Consider the following 16,865-nt stretch of genomic DNA (forward strand, 5'->3'; position numbering starts at 1 on the left):
ATTAAAGTATTTATAAAACATGGAGTACTAAGTAAAATTATATTAGATAGAAATATAAGGTTTATAGTAGCATTTTAGAAGGTATTCTTAGCGGAATAAGAAGTTAGAGTAGTAACTTCTACTATATATTATCCGCAGACGGATAGATAAATAGAAAGATTAAATTAGACACTAGAATAGTATCTAAGGTATTATATTAATTATATATAGAATAATTAGGTATTATTATTACCAGTTATATAGTTTATATATAATATAACACTACAGGAAGGAATAGGCATATTACTATTTAAGGCAAATTGCGGATATAAGCTAAGAATATTATTATTACTATAATAAGTAAAGAAAACGAGTAGTATAGCTAAAGAAAGAATAAAGATGTTAATAAATCTTTATGCAAACCTTATAGAATTAGCGAAAATAATATAAGAAAAGATAAAAAGGTATTATAACGCTAAGAGATCTAAGGGACCAGATCTTAAGGAGGGGGATAAAGTGTAGCTACTATATAAATTTTTTAAGAGTTAGCAACTAAGTAAGAAGTTTGACTATATTAAACTAAAACCTTTTAAAATTATATAAAGGATTTTATTAGTTATATTTAAGTTAAACCTACTAGCTAAAATAAAGATCTACCCTATATAGTATATTACAATACTAGAGCTAGTATATAGGAATATTAAGCTACTAATTTATAAAGCAGGCACGTATAGAGGATAAGAAGAAAACAAATAGTAAGTTTTAAAGATCGTTAGTTATAAGGACGTTAATAATAAAATATAGTATAAGGTTAAGTAGATAGGCTATAATAAGACTACCTAGGAACCACTATAGAATTTAAAGAACGCTATAGGAAAGATACGGGAGTATTAAAAGAGAATAGGTTAGGTAACATTAAGAAGGAGCTAAAGATAAAAGGGTTAGTTAAAGGTAATAAACGAGCTAAATTATCTAAGGGATCTATCGCTAGTATATTAGTTGTTTCCGCCTCTTCTTAATTAGAACCTTTTTTGGTATCCTTAACCTTAAGCTTACGGAGACCTTACTCTACTAAGCGGTACTCTTTAGAGCGAACCTTTTTATAACCCTTTTTAAGACGGACTAACTAAGTAAACGCAGTCTGATAAAGCTTAAATGCGTAACGCTGGGCTTCTAGAAGACGAGTAGACTCTTTAGAGGAATAATAGAGTTTATTATAAGCTGTAATAAGAGAGGCCTTAAGTTTCTTAGCTTTAGATTAAACACGGGACCCTATAGTGGGTTGGGTAAGGAAGTTAAAGACTTTAAAGACTAATAAGATATATATACTTAGCGTTAGAGACGGACCAAATATTATAGGACGACTATATGTTCGCTTTCGTACACTTAGCATAGGAAGAAGGTTGGCAACTAGATGGAGCCGCGATTATAATATATACTAACTTCTTCTCTATATAACAAGAATAGGATAGCATAACTTTACTAAGAGAAAGGATCTTAAGTACTATGTAATTATAACGATTAGTAAATAAGGATAAAGTTTCCTTTAGTATAATAAGTAATAATAAAGGTTATTAAATTAAAGATAGGAATACTATACCTCTAATAGACAGCTGAGAAATAGGAGATATCTTTAAGGATAAAGATAAAGAAGAGGGGAATAGTGTTACGGACCTTATATCGGCAGTAGTAGAACTATTAAGGAGAGATATAAACGGACTAGTGGTGGAAGCACGGAAGGTGCTAGAACTAGTAGAATTATGGGATAAGAGGTAGCTAAGTTATATAATAAGTCACAAAAGGAGATCTGTTAATCTGTAAGATCTATAGGATCTACCTACGTACCTTACGTACTTAGTATTTCTTAGGCGCAGTATTATATATTTAAAGGACTACAGTCCCTACCTAGATAGTTCTCTTCTTTGTAGTAAATCTTAGAATATAATTAAAGTTAATCTGTTAGGCAACTACTCTACTAGTTATATTTACGTTGTTAACTATTCTATACCTATATACCTAGCCTATTAAGAAGTCTATCGTAGTATCCCCTATAAGGCTTCGTTATATATTACCTATATAAACGCCTATACGCTATATATAGTTCTATATAAGGCTCTGCCTAAAGCTTACTCCTTATTATAAAGTAGCCCCTATAGCGTAGTCTCCCGCCCTACTATACTTCCCTATATAAGGATATAAAGGAGGCTGTATAGTAGCCGACTTTATATTTTCTATAGAGGGAGTATAGTAAGGCGGGAGGGTACGCTATATAATAAAGGGATAGGATTTACGAAGTAAATCCCTACTAACTAGTATCTATAGGTTAAAAGTCTTTCTTTACTAGTAGTTTAATAACCCCTTTATATTAAGGGAGTCTAATAAGTATAAAAAGTAATAAGTCTACTTTAGAAGCTATAATATTTAAAAAAAATATTTATATAATATTAAAGTTAAATTTTTTTAAAGGGGTGCTAAGAAGATCTATAAATATTATAAATATAGCTAATACTCGCTAATATTTGCTAATATTAATTAATATAATTAGCTAATATTAAAAATAAAAACTATACTACTATAAGGGGCATTATAGGGGACTAGTTTTTAGTATAGAGTAGCTATAGTACTAATCTTTTATAATGGATAGTAAGCTTAAAACCCTAGAACTCGGTTATCTCTAAAACTTAATTACTATACTAAAATTAACTTACTAACTTACCTATCTATTTTCTATACTACTGATTATTTAATATATACTAAAATAAGTAAAACTTATAAATAACTATTATAGAGTTTATATTAAGTATTTATAAGTCTATATAAAAAGCTATACTTATATATAGTATCCCTTTATTAATTTTAAGCAATTAGTTAAATAATAAGTTATTAAAATAATTTATATACTAATATAAATAGCAATTAACTTCTATATAAAAGGCTTTACTTATTAATTAAGTACTTAAATAGAAATTATAAAAATTTATTCTCTTATCCTTATATTATAATTTAAACCTTTAACTACTAACTTTAATATTTTACGCCCTATTTATATAGTAATAATTTTTACTGCTATATATATTATAAATATTGCTATATAACTTTATAAATAAACCTCTTCGCATACCATGCATCTACTCTATAGCCCTCTATATGTTATTATATAGGCCCTAATATAGTTATAAGCTCTGCGTCTATATGGAGGTAGAGAGCTTTATAAGGACCTTCGCGAGGACCTTCGCGAGGACCTTCGCGGACGAGCTTAGGGGTAAGCTGTGCACGGAGCTCTACCAAAGCTCTACAAAAGCTCTGCACGAAGCTCTACTTGAAGCTCTACTAACATGCAACACTGATATACTAGGAAGACTCTACAATCGTCTATACGAACGGCTCTACAATCAATCGATTTATCAATTAATTACCTATATAAACGCCTATACGAACGTCTATATAAACGCCCGTACGATGTTTCAAGTTAATTTTTTTGAAGGGGCGCCAAGAGGATCTGCAAATATTACAAATATCGCCAATACTCGCCAATACTCGCCAATATTGAAAATGAAAACCACGCTGTTCTTGGCATGTCTCTGGCTGGGCAGCAACACATGCTTTTCAGCTCTTGCTAAAGATCCGTGGTCTAGATCTCAGCAGTATCAGATTGTTTCTTGGCATGTCTCTGGGCGGCAATACATGCTTTTCAGCTCTCGCTAAGTAAAGATGTCCGGATCTCAGCATTGAATTGTGTCTTTGTGTATGTCTCTAGGCAGCAGTGCTCATGTGCCAGTTGGAGCCCGATTGGTCGCTGTAAAGTGCCCACCGGGACTAGTCTGACATCCACCGGTATACGGAGGTCGCTGTCATAAGTTCTTGCACCTTCCTAATTAGGAAATTAAGCAACTGCGCACGCGCAATCACGGGTGCGCAGCTATAAATGCGTAATTTTTAGCACTGCTACATAAGCTGTAATACCGGCTGCGTAAATTACAGCACTAATAAATTTTAATAAATTTTAAGTTATAATAACTACCTTAATACTATTAATTATATTATAGATTTAACTTAGAATTTATATAAAGCTTATAAACTTTTATATAAAAATATAAAAATACTTATTTAATAACATATTAAGAGAGTTAGTAACTTAACTTCCTAATTAGGAAGGTGCAAGAACTTATGACAGCGACCTCCGTATTGAGATCTCATTGTTTCCAGGGCTGTATCTCACTATCCCAGCAGCCATCTTTATTCAGTTTTGACATGATCTGCCTACCTCTGTTAAAACCGATTCTTTCCAAACTTGAATGATAATTGTAGTGTCTCCGATACCTGACTAATAAAAATATTCATGTTTGCTCCAGGGAGATAAATACCTTGCCACTACATCCTTCCTTGTTGCTGAGAGTAGGCTGGGTTGGAATATGATATGGGATCACCACAGAACACTGTGTACAAAACCGCTACTTTCTGCGACAACTTCACCTAGATATGGCTTATAGTAGATATCAATTTGACATAACCTACTTAAAGCGTGGCTAGAAGCACCATCGACTATGTAAACAACTTTTGCAGCTTCTGCTTCTCTGAATCGGTGATAACAATCTTGTCGTTAACTAGCTTCCTTGCAGCGGTAATATCTGGCTTCCGATCTTCGAAACGCGTTGCCAATCTCTTTGCCTCAACAGCCGCGTAATGTGGCCGAAGGGTATCATCCTCCAATGCCGCCTGTATCGCCGAGATACCATCCTTGAGATGGTCTCCTCCCAAGACCAACACAAGATGGGCATCCGGGGAAGTCAGCAGCTTATGAGCTGCAGCAGCATGGCTCTCATCCTTTGATCCCGTCACCAGCACCGTTGTGAGGCCAACGACACTGGCAACAGCCTCTTGCACATCCCACTTGACCTCGACACTGACATTGTACAAGCCAGTCGAAGCAAACAGAGCGCCTTCGGCACCGCGCAGAAGGGTAATGGAGGCTGTGGTCTCCTCTCCCGGCGCTAGCACTTTGTAGGTACCGCCGTCGTTGACAACGATGGACCTGAAGGTCTTGGAGACGCCGGCGGGAGTCATCACTGTGCCCTGGATGAAACCAGAGCGGAGACCAATGTCTGCGGGCACCTGCACTGGGAAACCGCCTTTGCCAGCATTATTGCGAAGCTTGAGCTCAAGACGTACTGGAGCGCCCAGAGGAATCTCGGACAGAGTTGGGGTGACAGAGAGCTCAACGTCTGGCAGGTCAACCGCGTTGTCCGGCGGAGACAGTGCCGGTGTAGCATGGGAAGAGCCGAATGGCGAGCCACCGGGCCGGACAAATACATCTGGCCAATGCTTCAAGCGGCGAACATCGTCGTCGGCAAAGCTCCATTTGATGTTGTCAGGGAACGAAGGCGGAGTGACTTGCCCAGCCTTCGCGATGGTGTCGCTCGTGTCCATGAAGTGCTGGTTGTTCAGATTGTGCTCCAAGCTCAAGGCATGTCCAATCTCATGCACAGAAGCGCGAAAGTACGCCTCTGGCACCGCTCCAAATCGCTTGCCGCTGACGCGGCCCCAACCGGATTCGATGATCCAGGAAGTGGCAACTGCTGCACCTTCGCGGGGAATTTTGTCGCTGTCCGTGCCGAATGCATCGTACATAATACCGCGAGGAGTGCTGTCGATCGTCTTCACACACAGCAAATGGAATCGCCACTCAGTATCCAAGTTGGCCGAGTCGCGCCAGCGGAGCATGCCGGCATGTAACTCAGCGTCATTCCAACCATCGCCCGAAGGTTCAGCAATGTTGGTCTGGCTGGGAACCACAGTCAAGTCCCAAGATGCGTTGCCGAACACTTTCTTCCAGTCGAATTGATTGGCTCCGGTGAGGCCATTGTCCAGAGGGCGCTCGGCATCAGTCACGCTGTCAATTTCGATGGTTGCTTTGCGCAGGAAGCTTGAAATCCATCCTATGGTGAGGCTGCCGATGACAATGCCAGTGGCATCCTTCACATTTCCAGTCAGGTAGTCGCGTGCACTTGGATACCCGGCGGGTGGAGTGGCCCAGGTCATCGTGGCCTTGAAAGAGCCTTCATTCGCCCAAGTACCAGTCCCCCCGGCGGTGACCGGAGGAGTGTACTTCCAGCGATCAAATCCTAACTCGAAGTTGTTGCCGAGAGTGACTCCTTCGAGTATCTTAGTGATGCTCAGGTAGTACCTGTACCGGGTGATTGGCTGCACGGGGATTCCTGCCTGCGGGCGCGGACCAAGCCCGAGCAAAGGTCCAGGGGTCGGTGGCGGCAGAATGCGAATTGGCCGCTGGTAGAGGTCGCCGCTTGCCGTGCGACCGCCGCCGGCGCTCGCAGGGTGCACTTCCACGCGAATGGTGCCGTCGTAGGCGGTAAGCGGAGAGTTGGACGGATGGAAAGTGGTAAGCCAGGCTCCGCCCCGAAGACTGCGCATCGGCGGAAATGGTGGATCAGTCGGCTCGTCGCTGTTGCCGAAGCTAGAGGTGCTAGCGCTGGGAAGCACTGAGGGAAGTGGTGGGAAGTTGGAGGCCATTGAAACAGATGATTGCGGAAAAAGGGCGGGACGAGTTTGTTCGAACGTTTGATGCTAGCAAAGATTAAGATTGAACTGATCTCGTTGTCAAAGTTTCGATTCCAACTTCTATACTCTCTGGGCCGTTCGTGGTCTTCTACTCCCTTCTGGCGCTAATCCCGGCCTCAAGGCTGCCACAGTCGTCTGCTCAGCTCATCGTTGCTTTCGTTGATGGCGAGCGAGCTGAAGTGGGCTGTGGAAGGGTGAATGATTGGCTGCCAAAAGCCTACAAACATTATGGCCTCTCAATAGCTCACAAAATGCTTTCGGCGGGCAGAGAAAGGCAACGTGAATCCGAGAGAACCGTCTTGGCTAGGTTAGCTTTGGCTGGGGCTGAGAAGCTCAAGCTCAGCCTGGTGTACAGCTAGCGGCGACGAGCCAGCCTTATGGACTCTTGGCCCTGCACGATCTGTAGGCACGCTAGTGTTCGTATGCATTTGCTTATTCTTCAAGGTAAGAACAATAATTCAACTAGGCGAAGTGGCGTGGCCAGCTGTCATTTCCTTTCGTGTTGACCGGTGAGTTTGGCGACGTGCTTAATCCCTGACTTGAAGAATGATGTGACACGCAGGGCTGAGGCCTCTGAGAATCTAGATCTGAAACTGCATAGCTGCTCTCAAGCTTTGAGACAACTTACAGTTATCAAGGCCGATGGAATGAGGCTGAAGAGCTCTTTGCGCAAATGAAGCTTCGCAAGAAGGTGCTCGGTCCGGAGTATCCACGAACGCTGATTAGCATGAATCAACTGGCGGTGACGTACAGGAATCAAGGCCGGTGGACAGAGGCGGAACAGTTGGGGGTACTGGTGATGGAGACGAGCAGGAAGAAGCTGGGAGCGAACCATCCAGACACGCTAACCAGCATGCACGATCTTGCTTTCACCTGGAAAAAACAGTGCAGGGACGCGGAAGCTGTAAGATTGATGAAGGAATGTGTACGCCTTCGACAGTGGATCATAGGTGCTCAGCATCCCGATTTCATTTCTTCCTCAAAAAATATGGGCGAGCTGGGAGGCGGAGCCGCTGTACGCTGGTGCCACGGCTTGGGGGTGTGACTAGGAGCACAAGTACTGTATCACATATCCACCCCTGCTGATAACGCACTCGTACCCCGCACTCGGTCGCGCAGCGACCGCCCCCGAGTACCCTCGCACGTGATTTTGGGCGAAAAGGTACATAATTTAAATTTGATCGGTAACGTAAGTGACAGAGCTCTCACGGAGAAAAAGGTGGCCGATATTCGTCCATGCGCCCGCACTAAAATCGTTCAATTTTTCTACCTAGCTAGTACCTAGTCATTAGTCCGCAAAAAGCTCCTGCAGGGGTGTATAAGAGCACGCGACTGATTTGCGTACTTTAATTACCTTATAAGAAGGCATTGTGAGGTGTGAGAGTGGTAATAAGTGTCCTGTTTACATCAAAATAGTGTGAACAGACTGCGCTCGCTTGGTGGGCGCACGGACGAATATCAGCCACCTTTTTCTCCGGGTGAGAGCAGAGTTATGATGGCGATAGGGTTATGACGGTCGGCTAGTACCGCCTTCCTAATTGGGCTCACGAACACCAAATTACTGCCGAATGCCCGATTGTAGGTAAAATACTAGTAAAAGGCATCGCACGGCATCACGATATTACTGAGGTTTTATGAAGCCTTAATTTAATATAATAGAGGCCCTATATCAATATTTTTTGGTGTTTTTAGTACCAACTAACATCCTCGTCTACATCCGACACCTTATCGTTGCTTAATCTACCTAGCTTATCGTCTACTTTATTGTCGTCTACTTCCTCATCGTCTACTTCCTTATCGTCCACTTCCTTATCTGCCTGTGTAGACTGCTAAGAGGCCTCTTTTGCCTTCTTTGCAGCGTCTGGTAGAGCCTTAGAGCGAGCCATAGCCTCTATAGCTGCTGCGAAGGAGTCCTCTCATTGCTTCTGTAGTATTGCTAAGACTTCTGCTTTAAGGTTCGCCTCCTCTACTGCTTAAGCAGCTGCTATATAAGCTTTTATAGTCTTCTTTTTATTTAATATATTACTTATAGTTACCGATACCTTCTACGCTCTTTTTGTAGCTTAATTAGCCTCTCCTAGGTCCTTTTTATGTTGATCTGCAGCCTTTTTAGCCTTTATAGCAGCAGCCCAAGCCTTCTTCCTTTCTTAAACTTGTGCCTAAGCAATTATAGCTATTTCCTTTTTCTCCTTTTTACGCTGCTGTCTGGTATTCTTGGTCCTCTACTTAGCCTCCTCTACAGCCTCCCTAGCGTCGATAAGTGCTTTAGCTTATTTAGTAGTAAGGACTAATTTAGTAAAAAGTACCACCCGCTTCTTTTTTTCTTGGCTCTCTTATCTATAGCGCCGTTATAAAGCTCTGTATTTTCTGGCTATAGTATTTCTATACCTTTATCTATTATATCTATATGGCCTATAAGCTTCCTAATAACAACATTAATTGCTTTAGTAGTGGTATCTAAATAATAGATTATATAGCTATACCAAGCTCAATTAGAGTGGCTTTTTAGAATCTTTAGATATAGAGGTAAGGATAAAAGCGTTGGTTTATTTAAGGGCTAGGGTATATATAGTCGCGCATAGGAAGATTGCCTATAAGGTATTAAAGGACTTAATTAGGGTTAAAAGGAAAAAGGCCTACAGCTTTAAATGCACTATTAATAAGTTTAGGTGTATATATTCAAGGCCTAATCTCGCCCAGGATTTATAGAAAGTAATCTCTATTAATATCAGTAACACCGCAAGCTAAGTATTTATCGACTTTAGCTAAATATAGGCGCTTAACTACCGAAAAGATAACAAGATCTAGAGGCTATATAGAAAGTAGGTTAAGTAAGGTAAAAGATATATAGGAATAATCTTATACTTCTAGCAGAACTCTATAAACTTAATATTAGTATAAAAGATATACCCATCTATAATAAGCAATCGGTAGCTATAGTATTTAATATTTAGTGTATTAATTTTAGAGGCCTCCTATACCTCTGTCTGTTAAGTATAACGCTTAAAATAATAAAGCCACTTAAGGCCCATTTCTTTATTTAACTAGCCATTCTTTATTATTCCAATTAAGCACTTACCTATAGCTTCCTCTACTGTTTCCTATAGTATATTTATATACTACTTCCCTTTAAAAATAATAAACGGTAAAATTATCTATCCATGCATGCTAATTAAGTTAATTTAGGTAACCTACTCCCTATTGCCGTTAATTGTCTTAAAGTTAATAATTCTGCCTCTTAGTATAACTACTTTTATAAAAAAAGCTAGTCCTATTATATAGCCTATCCTATCTATATTCTACCTATTAAATTCACTAATATTATATTAGGTAATATCGTCGGTATAGTTAGCAAAGAATCTCTAAATAAGGCCGGGATTGTTGCCCGCAAGAGCTTATTCTTAATTAATTAAACGTATATAGTAGTAATAAAGCTTATTCTACCGTTTTAGGAAGTTATACACCTACTTTATACTAAGAGGGTCAACATAGACGTGTTAAGGAAGGTTAGCGTACTCCTAGTAAAGAACTACTATAGTAATTAATTAAACGGTATGCTGCCGATATAGAAATCCGGCGTTTATAAGATATATAAGGTGTTAAATAATTACATTTTCGCTAGCAACGGTAATACGATTCTAGTTAGTATAGGCGACTTTATAGGGCTATTGCTTTCTATTAAAACGGCGTTAAAATATCTATAGATCTACCTTATAGGTATTTGTATAAGTTTCTCAATCTTTATAGAGCCTAAAATGCTAGGTAATAATAGCGCTTTATATTTTCTCTTTCCTGCTAAATTATAGGAGCTAGTGGGGCATTATAGTGTTAGTAAAATATTTTTTAATTTAGTTATAAGCTGTTAGGTAAAACCTAAGTAGATAGTTATATAGCTATAAGGTACGGGCGATTTAGGGGTAACTCGCCTATAAGGTATATGCCCTGCATATACCTAGGGAAAACCCTTCCTACCTCGCATATAGACTCCTCCTTTTTCCTTAAGGATTTGTCTCTATCTATATAATATACCTATTATTCTATTATTGGACTCCTTATCTATATTCTTACCTTATATTTAAATCCTTTCTAATCCCCTTAGGAGAATAGCCGGTTTAATTTTTCTATAATGCCTTTAAAAAGAAAACCAACGCCTATACCTAACGGTAATACGCTAGCGATATAACTATAGAACGCCTTAGAATCTAGTGTAGATAAAACCGCTAGAAGTATACTAGTAGTATTTAAACTACCTCCTAAACCTTAAAACGATTAGATATCTATCACGGCACTAACCTAACGCATACTGTTTTATACTGTCTCGTACTATTTCCTACTATTAGCTGGCCTACCACTAGCGACTTAGCGGCCGGCCCTACTATTTATATACAATACCCCCTTTCCACCTTCTTCCCCTCTTTATACCACAACGTAGTTATTTAGTCTACTTTATTGCAGCACTGTGACAGTTTATGGTATCTTTAATTTGCGCCCCGTCGCGATTACTAATTCCTTATACCCTAGCTAATTAACCTCCGCCCCAAAGCAATCGCGACCTGCGCGCGCCTCTACTAAAACCAATACATCCCTAGCATAGTCCTAGAACGATTCTTAGTTTTTACCTAGCGCCTAAATGGGCGACATTAATAACGCCGAAATGGCTAAAACTTAGAACCCCTACGATGTCTTTATAGACCTCTTTATAGAGACATACCCTAATATTATATAGATAATCCGCCGCTCCCCACCGTACCTAAAGACCTTTAAGCTTAGCAAAGCTTACCTTACCCTTATTAACTATACTAACGAGTTCCTTAATAATATTAAAGTAGGACTACAGTGTATATATAATACAAACACCGCTAATAAGAAAGCTAACAAAAACCTTAGTACCCTTATTGCTTCCTAAATAGGAACTATTAACTCCTAAACAGAGACTATTACCGTTCTAAAATAATTAACCCTTATAATAATGGTAGTAACCTAGTAGAAAAAACGGAGATTTAAAGACCCGCCAATATTTAGCGGAAAAGGTACCCCGCTAGAATAATAAGCTAATTTTAAGACCTAGTATATTAAGATTAAAGGAGTCTTTAACCGGGACTGGGATTACTTTAATATAGTTTAGTCCTAAATCCTTTATATCTCGGATATACTAGAAGATAAGGCCTATAAGTTTATTAAGTAGGGCTTAGAGCTTATATACAAGAACCCAAACAATACATCTATATAGAAATGGCCTACTAAGGAAGATATGCTTAAAGACCTTACTGCCTACTATAAGGTCCTTAATATAACCTAGGTCGCAAAGAATAAGCTTAACTATTTCCCCTAGGGCAAGCATAATTACTAGTCCTGGAAGGGAGAGCTTAATAAGCTAATAATCCGCGCTAAGAAGATAGATAAATAGAAAGTGAACCTACTCTCATCGGCAAAATATGGTACCCTTTCAATGGCCTTAATGGTTGGTGGTTGACGCAATTAGCGCGTAGTTGAGGGCATTTAGCAACTCGACCGACTAGCCTATGTCGTGTTTTTTTAACACGCAGCCTATACGCAGCCTACGCGCAACCTGCGCGTAACCTGCGCACAACCTGCCAGTAATCTACGCATTTAGCAACCATAATTATATTTACCTCTTTTATACTAATAATATATTTTAAATAAATAAAAGCTATTTTAAAGCTATTTATAAGGCTAGCAAAATAAATATTATTATTTTAGATAATTTAATATAATATAGCAATGGTTCTCTTCTACCTATCTACCTATTAACTTACCTGCCTATATCGCCTACCTATTTATATTGCCTACCTATTTATATCTACCTATTTATATTTACCTACCTATCTATATCTGCCTACCTATCTATATTTACCTACCCGTTAGTATTTACCTACTTATCTATATCTGCTTACCTATTTATATCTACCTACCTATTTATATCTACTTGTCTATATCTACCTACCTATTTATATCTACCTACCCGTTAGTATCTACCTACCTATCTATATCTGCTTGCCTATCTGCATTTACTTACCTATTTATATCTACCTGCCTATTTATATCTGCTTACCTATCTATATTTACCTACCTATCTATATCTACCTACCCGTTAGTATTTACCTGTTTATGCCTACCTGTCTATACTACCTTAATTTAATCAATTAATTAAATCGTTTATAGTGTTGGCTGGCTAGTTATTATTATCTAGCTCTGGCGAGGGTTGTCTGGTTCTGGCGACGGTCGTCTAGTTCTAGTGACGGTCGTCTAGCTTTAGTAACGGTTGTCTAGTTCTGGTAACGGTTGTCTAGTTCTAGCGACGGTCGTCTAGTTCTGGTAACGGTCGTCTGGCTAGCGACGGTCGTCTGGTTCTGGCGACGGTCGTCTAATTCTGGTAACGGTCGTCTGGCTGGCGACGGTTATCTGGTTTTGGCAACAGTTGTCTGGTTCTGGTAACGGTCGTCTGGCTAGCAACGGTTGTCTAGTTCTAGTAACGGTCGTCTAGCTAGCGACGGTCGTCTGGTTCTGGCGACGATTGTTTAGCTCTAGCAACGGTCGTCTGGTTCTGGTAACGGTCGTCTAGCTGGCGACGGTCGTCTGGTTTTGGCGACAATCGTCTAGCTCTGGCAACGGTCGTCTAGTTTTGGTAACGGTCGTCTGGCTGGCGATAGTCGTCTGGTTCTGGTAACGGTTATCTGGTTCTAGCGACGGTTGTCTAGTTCTAGTAACGGTCCTCTGCTAGCTGCCGTTCTAGTGCCTCCCTAGGTAGGGAGGATATAAAGAAGGAAGGAAGGGTAAAAAATAAGGTGGCTATATAGGGTAGAGGCACGTGTAGAGGCTATTGGGAATATAGCGGGGACCCGATGCAGAGCTTCGTGTAGAGCCTCTGTACGCAGAGCTTCGCGCAGAGCCTCGTGCAGAGCCTCTATACGTAGAGCTTCTCGCAGAGCCTCGTGCAGAGCCTCTGTACGCAAAGCTTCGCGTAGACCCTCGCGCAGACCCTCGCGCAGACCCTTATGCAGAGCTTCGTGCAGAGCTTTATATAGAGCCTCTATACGCAGAGCTTTGTATAGAGCCTCGTGTAGAGCCTTATATAAAGCTTTATATAGAGCTTTATACAGAGCCTCTATGCGCAGAGCTTTATATAGAGCTTTATATAGAGCCTCTATGCGCAGAGCTTTGTATAGAGCCTCTATATGCAGAGCTTTATATAAAGCTTCGTGTAGAGCCTTATATAGAGCCTCTAAGTAATAAGACTATAAGATTGTATAAGATTGTATAAGATTGTATAAGATTATATATAATAGTTAAATATATAGTATATAACTTTACCTTAATCGCACGTTAAGAAATATACAGTTAGCTTTTAAAGTTGTTAAGTAGGTTAACTATATATTAAGTTAGTTAAATTATATATTAAGTAAGTTAACTGTATATTAAGTTAGTTAAATTACATATTAAGTAGGTCAACTACGTATTAAGTTAGTTAAATTGTATATTAAGTAGGTTAACTACATATTAAGTTAGTTAAATTACATATTAAGTAGGTTAACTACATATTAAGTTAGTTAAATTATATATTAAGTAGGTTAAACTGCGTATTAAGTTAGTTAAATTGTATATTAAGTAGGTTAACTACGTGTTAAGTTAATTAAATTATATATTAAGTAGGTCAACTACGTATTAAGTTAGTTAAATTATATATTAAGTAGGTTAACTACGTATTAAATTAGTTAATTACGTGTTAAGTTAGTTAAATTGCATATTAATTACGCGAAACGCGAAAACTAAAGTCTACTTAAATTTTATCCTGCGAATATTTTCCTAATGCTAAAAGTTTATCTCTCTAAAGATAGAAGAGCTAGTACTTAGACTTACCTATAAAATTAATAACAGCGACTATATAGGTTAGAGTAAGTAAATAGATATATTTATTAAGAACCTTGCGAATTATGCATACTAAGCCAACTTTAAAAAGAACGCTAACCACTGCCTACCTGCCTAAGCCCCTACCCCTATATTAACCCTAACCCTAGTAGTAACTAGAGAACCTATAGACCTTAATAGAATTTTAGGTACGGAGTATAAGCGCCGCGTTAATAATAGATTATGCCTTGCCTATAGCCTACCTAGCCACTAAAAGAATGCCTATAACCCCGCTAAGATAGTAAACCTAGTCCTAATGCTACTTTATTAAATGACGCGAACTAATAACCGCAGACGCGGCGATTATAGAGTCTATTATAGACGCGGCGACCGCGGAGCCTATTATAGCCGCGGCGGATAACCCCCCCCCTTTAACCCTACGGCTTAGTTACTCTAAACTATGCCCTATATAGGAGCCCAACCCGTTAATAACGCCTAGTATTGGCGACTTTGTACTAGCGAATACGAATACGGCCACGTTATTGGTAAGGTATTATCTTTTTATATCCTAACTAAAACTAAAACTAATACTGCTAGCTAAATAGACACTAGACCGCCCTATTAAGATAGCCCTATACCCTAGTTATTAAAAGGTAAACCCTTAGACTAAGTTGCGTTTAAGGGTCTAAACTATATAAGGAGGAAGACGAGAAGATTAGGTCCCTATTACTAGATTAATTAATCCTTTTTATTAGTAAACTACTACTTAATCTTAGATTAGTAAACAGTAATAAAAAATTAATCTTTATTTAAACCTAACTCTCCTTATTATATAACCTATACCCCTAAGTTTATATTAATATAGTAAGCCTAGTAAACTCTAGTAGTACTATAATGGCATTTACTAACGTATATCGGCAAAATATGGTACCCTTTCAATGGCCTTAATAGTTGGTGGTTGACGCAATTGGCGCGCAGTTAAGGGCATTTAGCAACTTAACCAACTAGCCTATGTCGTGTTTTTTTAATACGTAGCCTACGCGTAGCCTATACGCAACCTACGCGTAACCTACGCGTAACCTGCTAGTAATCTACGCATTTGGTAACTATAATTATATTTACCTCTTTTATACTAATAATATATTTTAAATAAATAAAAGCTATTTTAAAGCTATTTATAAGGCTAGCAAAATAAATATTATTATTTTAGATAATTTAATATAATATAGCAATGGTTCTCTTCTACCTATTTACCTATTAACTTACCTACCTACCTGCATCGCCTACCTATTTACATCGCCTACCTATCTATATCTACCTATCTATATTTACCTACCTATCTACATCTACCTACCTATCTATATTTACCTACCCGTTAACATCTACTTACCTATTTATATCTACTTACCTATTTATATCTACTTATTTATATCTACCTACCTATCTATATCTACCTACCCGTTAGTATTTACCTACCTATCTATATCTACTTGCCTATCTATATCTACTTACCTATCTACATCTGCCTGCCTATCTATATCTACTTACCTATCTATATCTACCTACCTATTAGCATCTACCTATTTATGCCTACCTATCTATACTACCTTAATTTAATCGATTGATTAAATCGTTTATAGTGTTGGCTAGCTAGTTATTATCGTCTAGCTTTGGCAAGGGTTGTCTAGTTCTAGCAACGGTCGTCTAGCTTTAGTAACGGTCGTCTAGTTCTAGTAACGATTGTCTGGTTTTAGCAACAGTCGTCTAGTTCTAGTAACGGTCGTCTGGCTAGCGATGGTCGTCTAGTTTTAGCAACGGTCGTCTAGTTCTAGTAACGGTCGTCTAGCTAGCAACGGTTATCTAGTTTTGGCAACAGTCGTCTAGTTCTAGTAACAGTCATCTAGCTAGCGACGGTCGTCTAATTCTGGTAACGGTCGTCTAACTAGCGACGGTCGTCTAGTTCTAGCGACAATCGTCTAGCTCTAGCAACGGTTGTCTAGTTCTAGTAATAGTCGTCTAGCTAGCAACAGTCGTCTAATTCTAGCGACGGTCGTCTGGTTCTAGTGACAGTCGTCTAGTTCTAGCAATAGTTATCTAGCTCTAGCAACGGTCGTCTAGTTCTAGTAACGGTCGTCTAGCTAGCAACGGTTATTTAGTTTTAGCGACAGTCGTCTAGTTCTAGTAACGGTCGTCTGGCTGGCGACAGTTATCTAGTTCTAGTAACGGTCGTCTAGCTAGCGACGGTCGTCTGGTTCTGGCGACAATCGTCTAGCTCTAGCAACGGTTGTCTAGTTCTAGCAACGGTCGTCTAGCTCTGGCAACGGTTGTCTAGTTCTAGTAACGGTCGTCTAGCTAGCGACGGTCGTCTAGTTCTAGTAACAGTTGTCTAGTTCTAGTAATAGTTATCTAGCTAGCGACGGTTGTCTAGTTCTAGTAACGGTCAT

The 16,865-nt window shown here is 39.2% G+C and overlaps 2 protein-coding genes across 2 annotated transcripts; one reads left to right on the forward strand and one right to left on the reverse strand.

Annotated features, from left to right (window-relative positions):
* Positions 1-4,399: 4,399 nt before the first annotated feature.
* On the reverse strand, positions 4,400-6,867 carry K441DRAFT_58503 (uncharacterized protein). Its single transcript, XM_067644562.1, has one exon. It carries the CDS (start codon positions 6,505-6,507, stop codon positions 4,522-4,524), a length of 1,986 nt encoding a protein of 661 aa, XP_067505774.1. The 5' UTR covers positions 6,508-6,867; the 3' UTR covers positions 4,400-4,521.
* Positions 6,868-7,159: 292 nt separating this feature from the next.
* K441DRAFT_553815 (uncharacterized protein) lies at positions 7,160-7,600 on the forward strand (the record flags this gene model as incomplete). The annotated part of the gene is made up of 1 exon (XM_067643199.1): positions 7,160-7,600. A coding segment is annotated over one exon (441 nt), but the record flags the coding sequence as incomplete, so codon positions are not given.
* Positions 7,601-16,865: the final 9,265 nt, after the last annotated feature.

The sequence above is a fragment of the Cenococcum geophilum genome (genome assembly GCF_001692895.1).
Source record: "Cenococcum geophilum 1.58 unplaced genomic scaffold K441scaffold_14, whole genome shotgun sequence".
Taxonomy (NCBI): Eukaryota; Fungi; Ascomycota; class Dothideomycetes; order Gloniales; family Gloniaceae; genus Cenococcum; species Cenococcum geophilum.

Coding starts and splice junctions, on each gene's coding strand:
- K441DRAFT_58503 (XM_067644562.1), bottom strand. CDS start 6,507: ATGGCCTCCAACTTCCCACCACTTCCCTCAGTGCTTCCCAGCGCTAGC.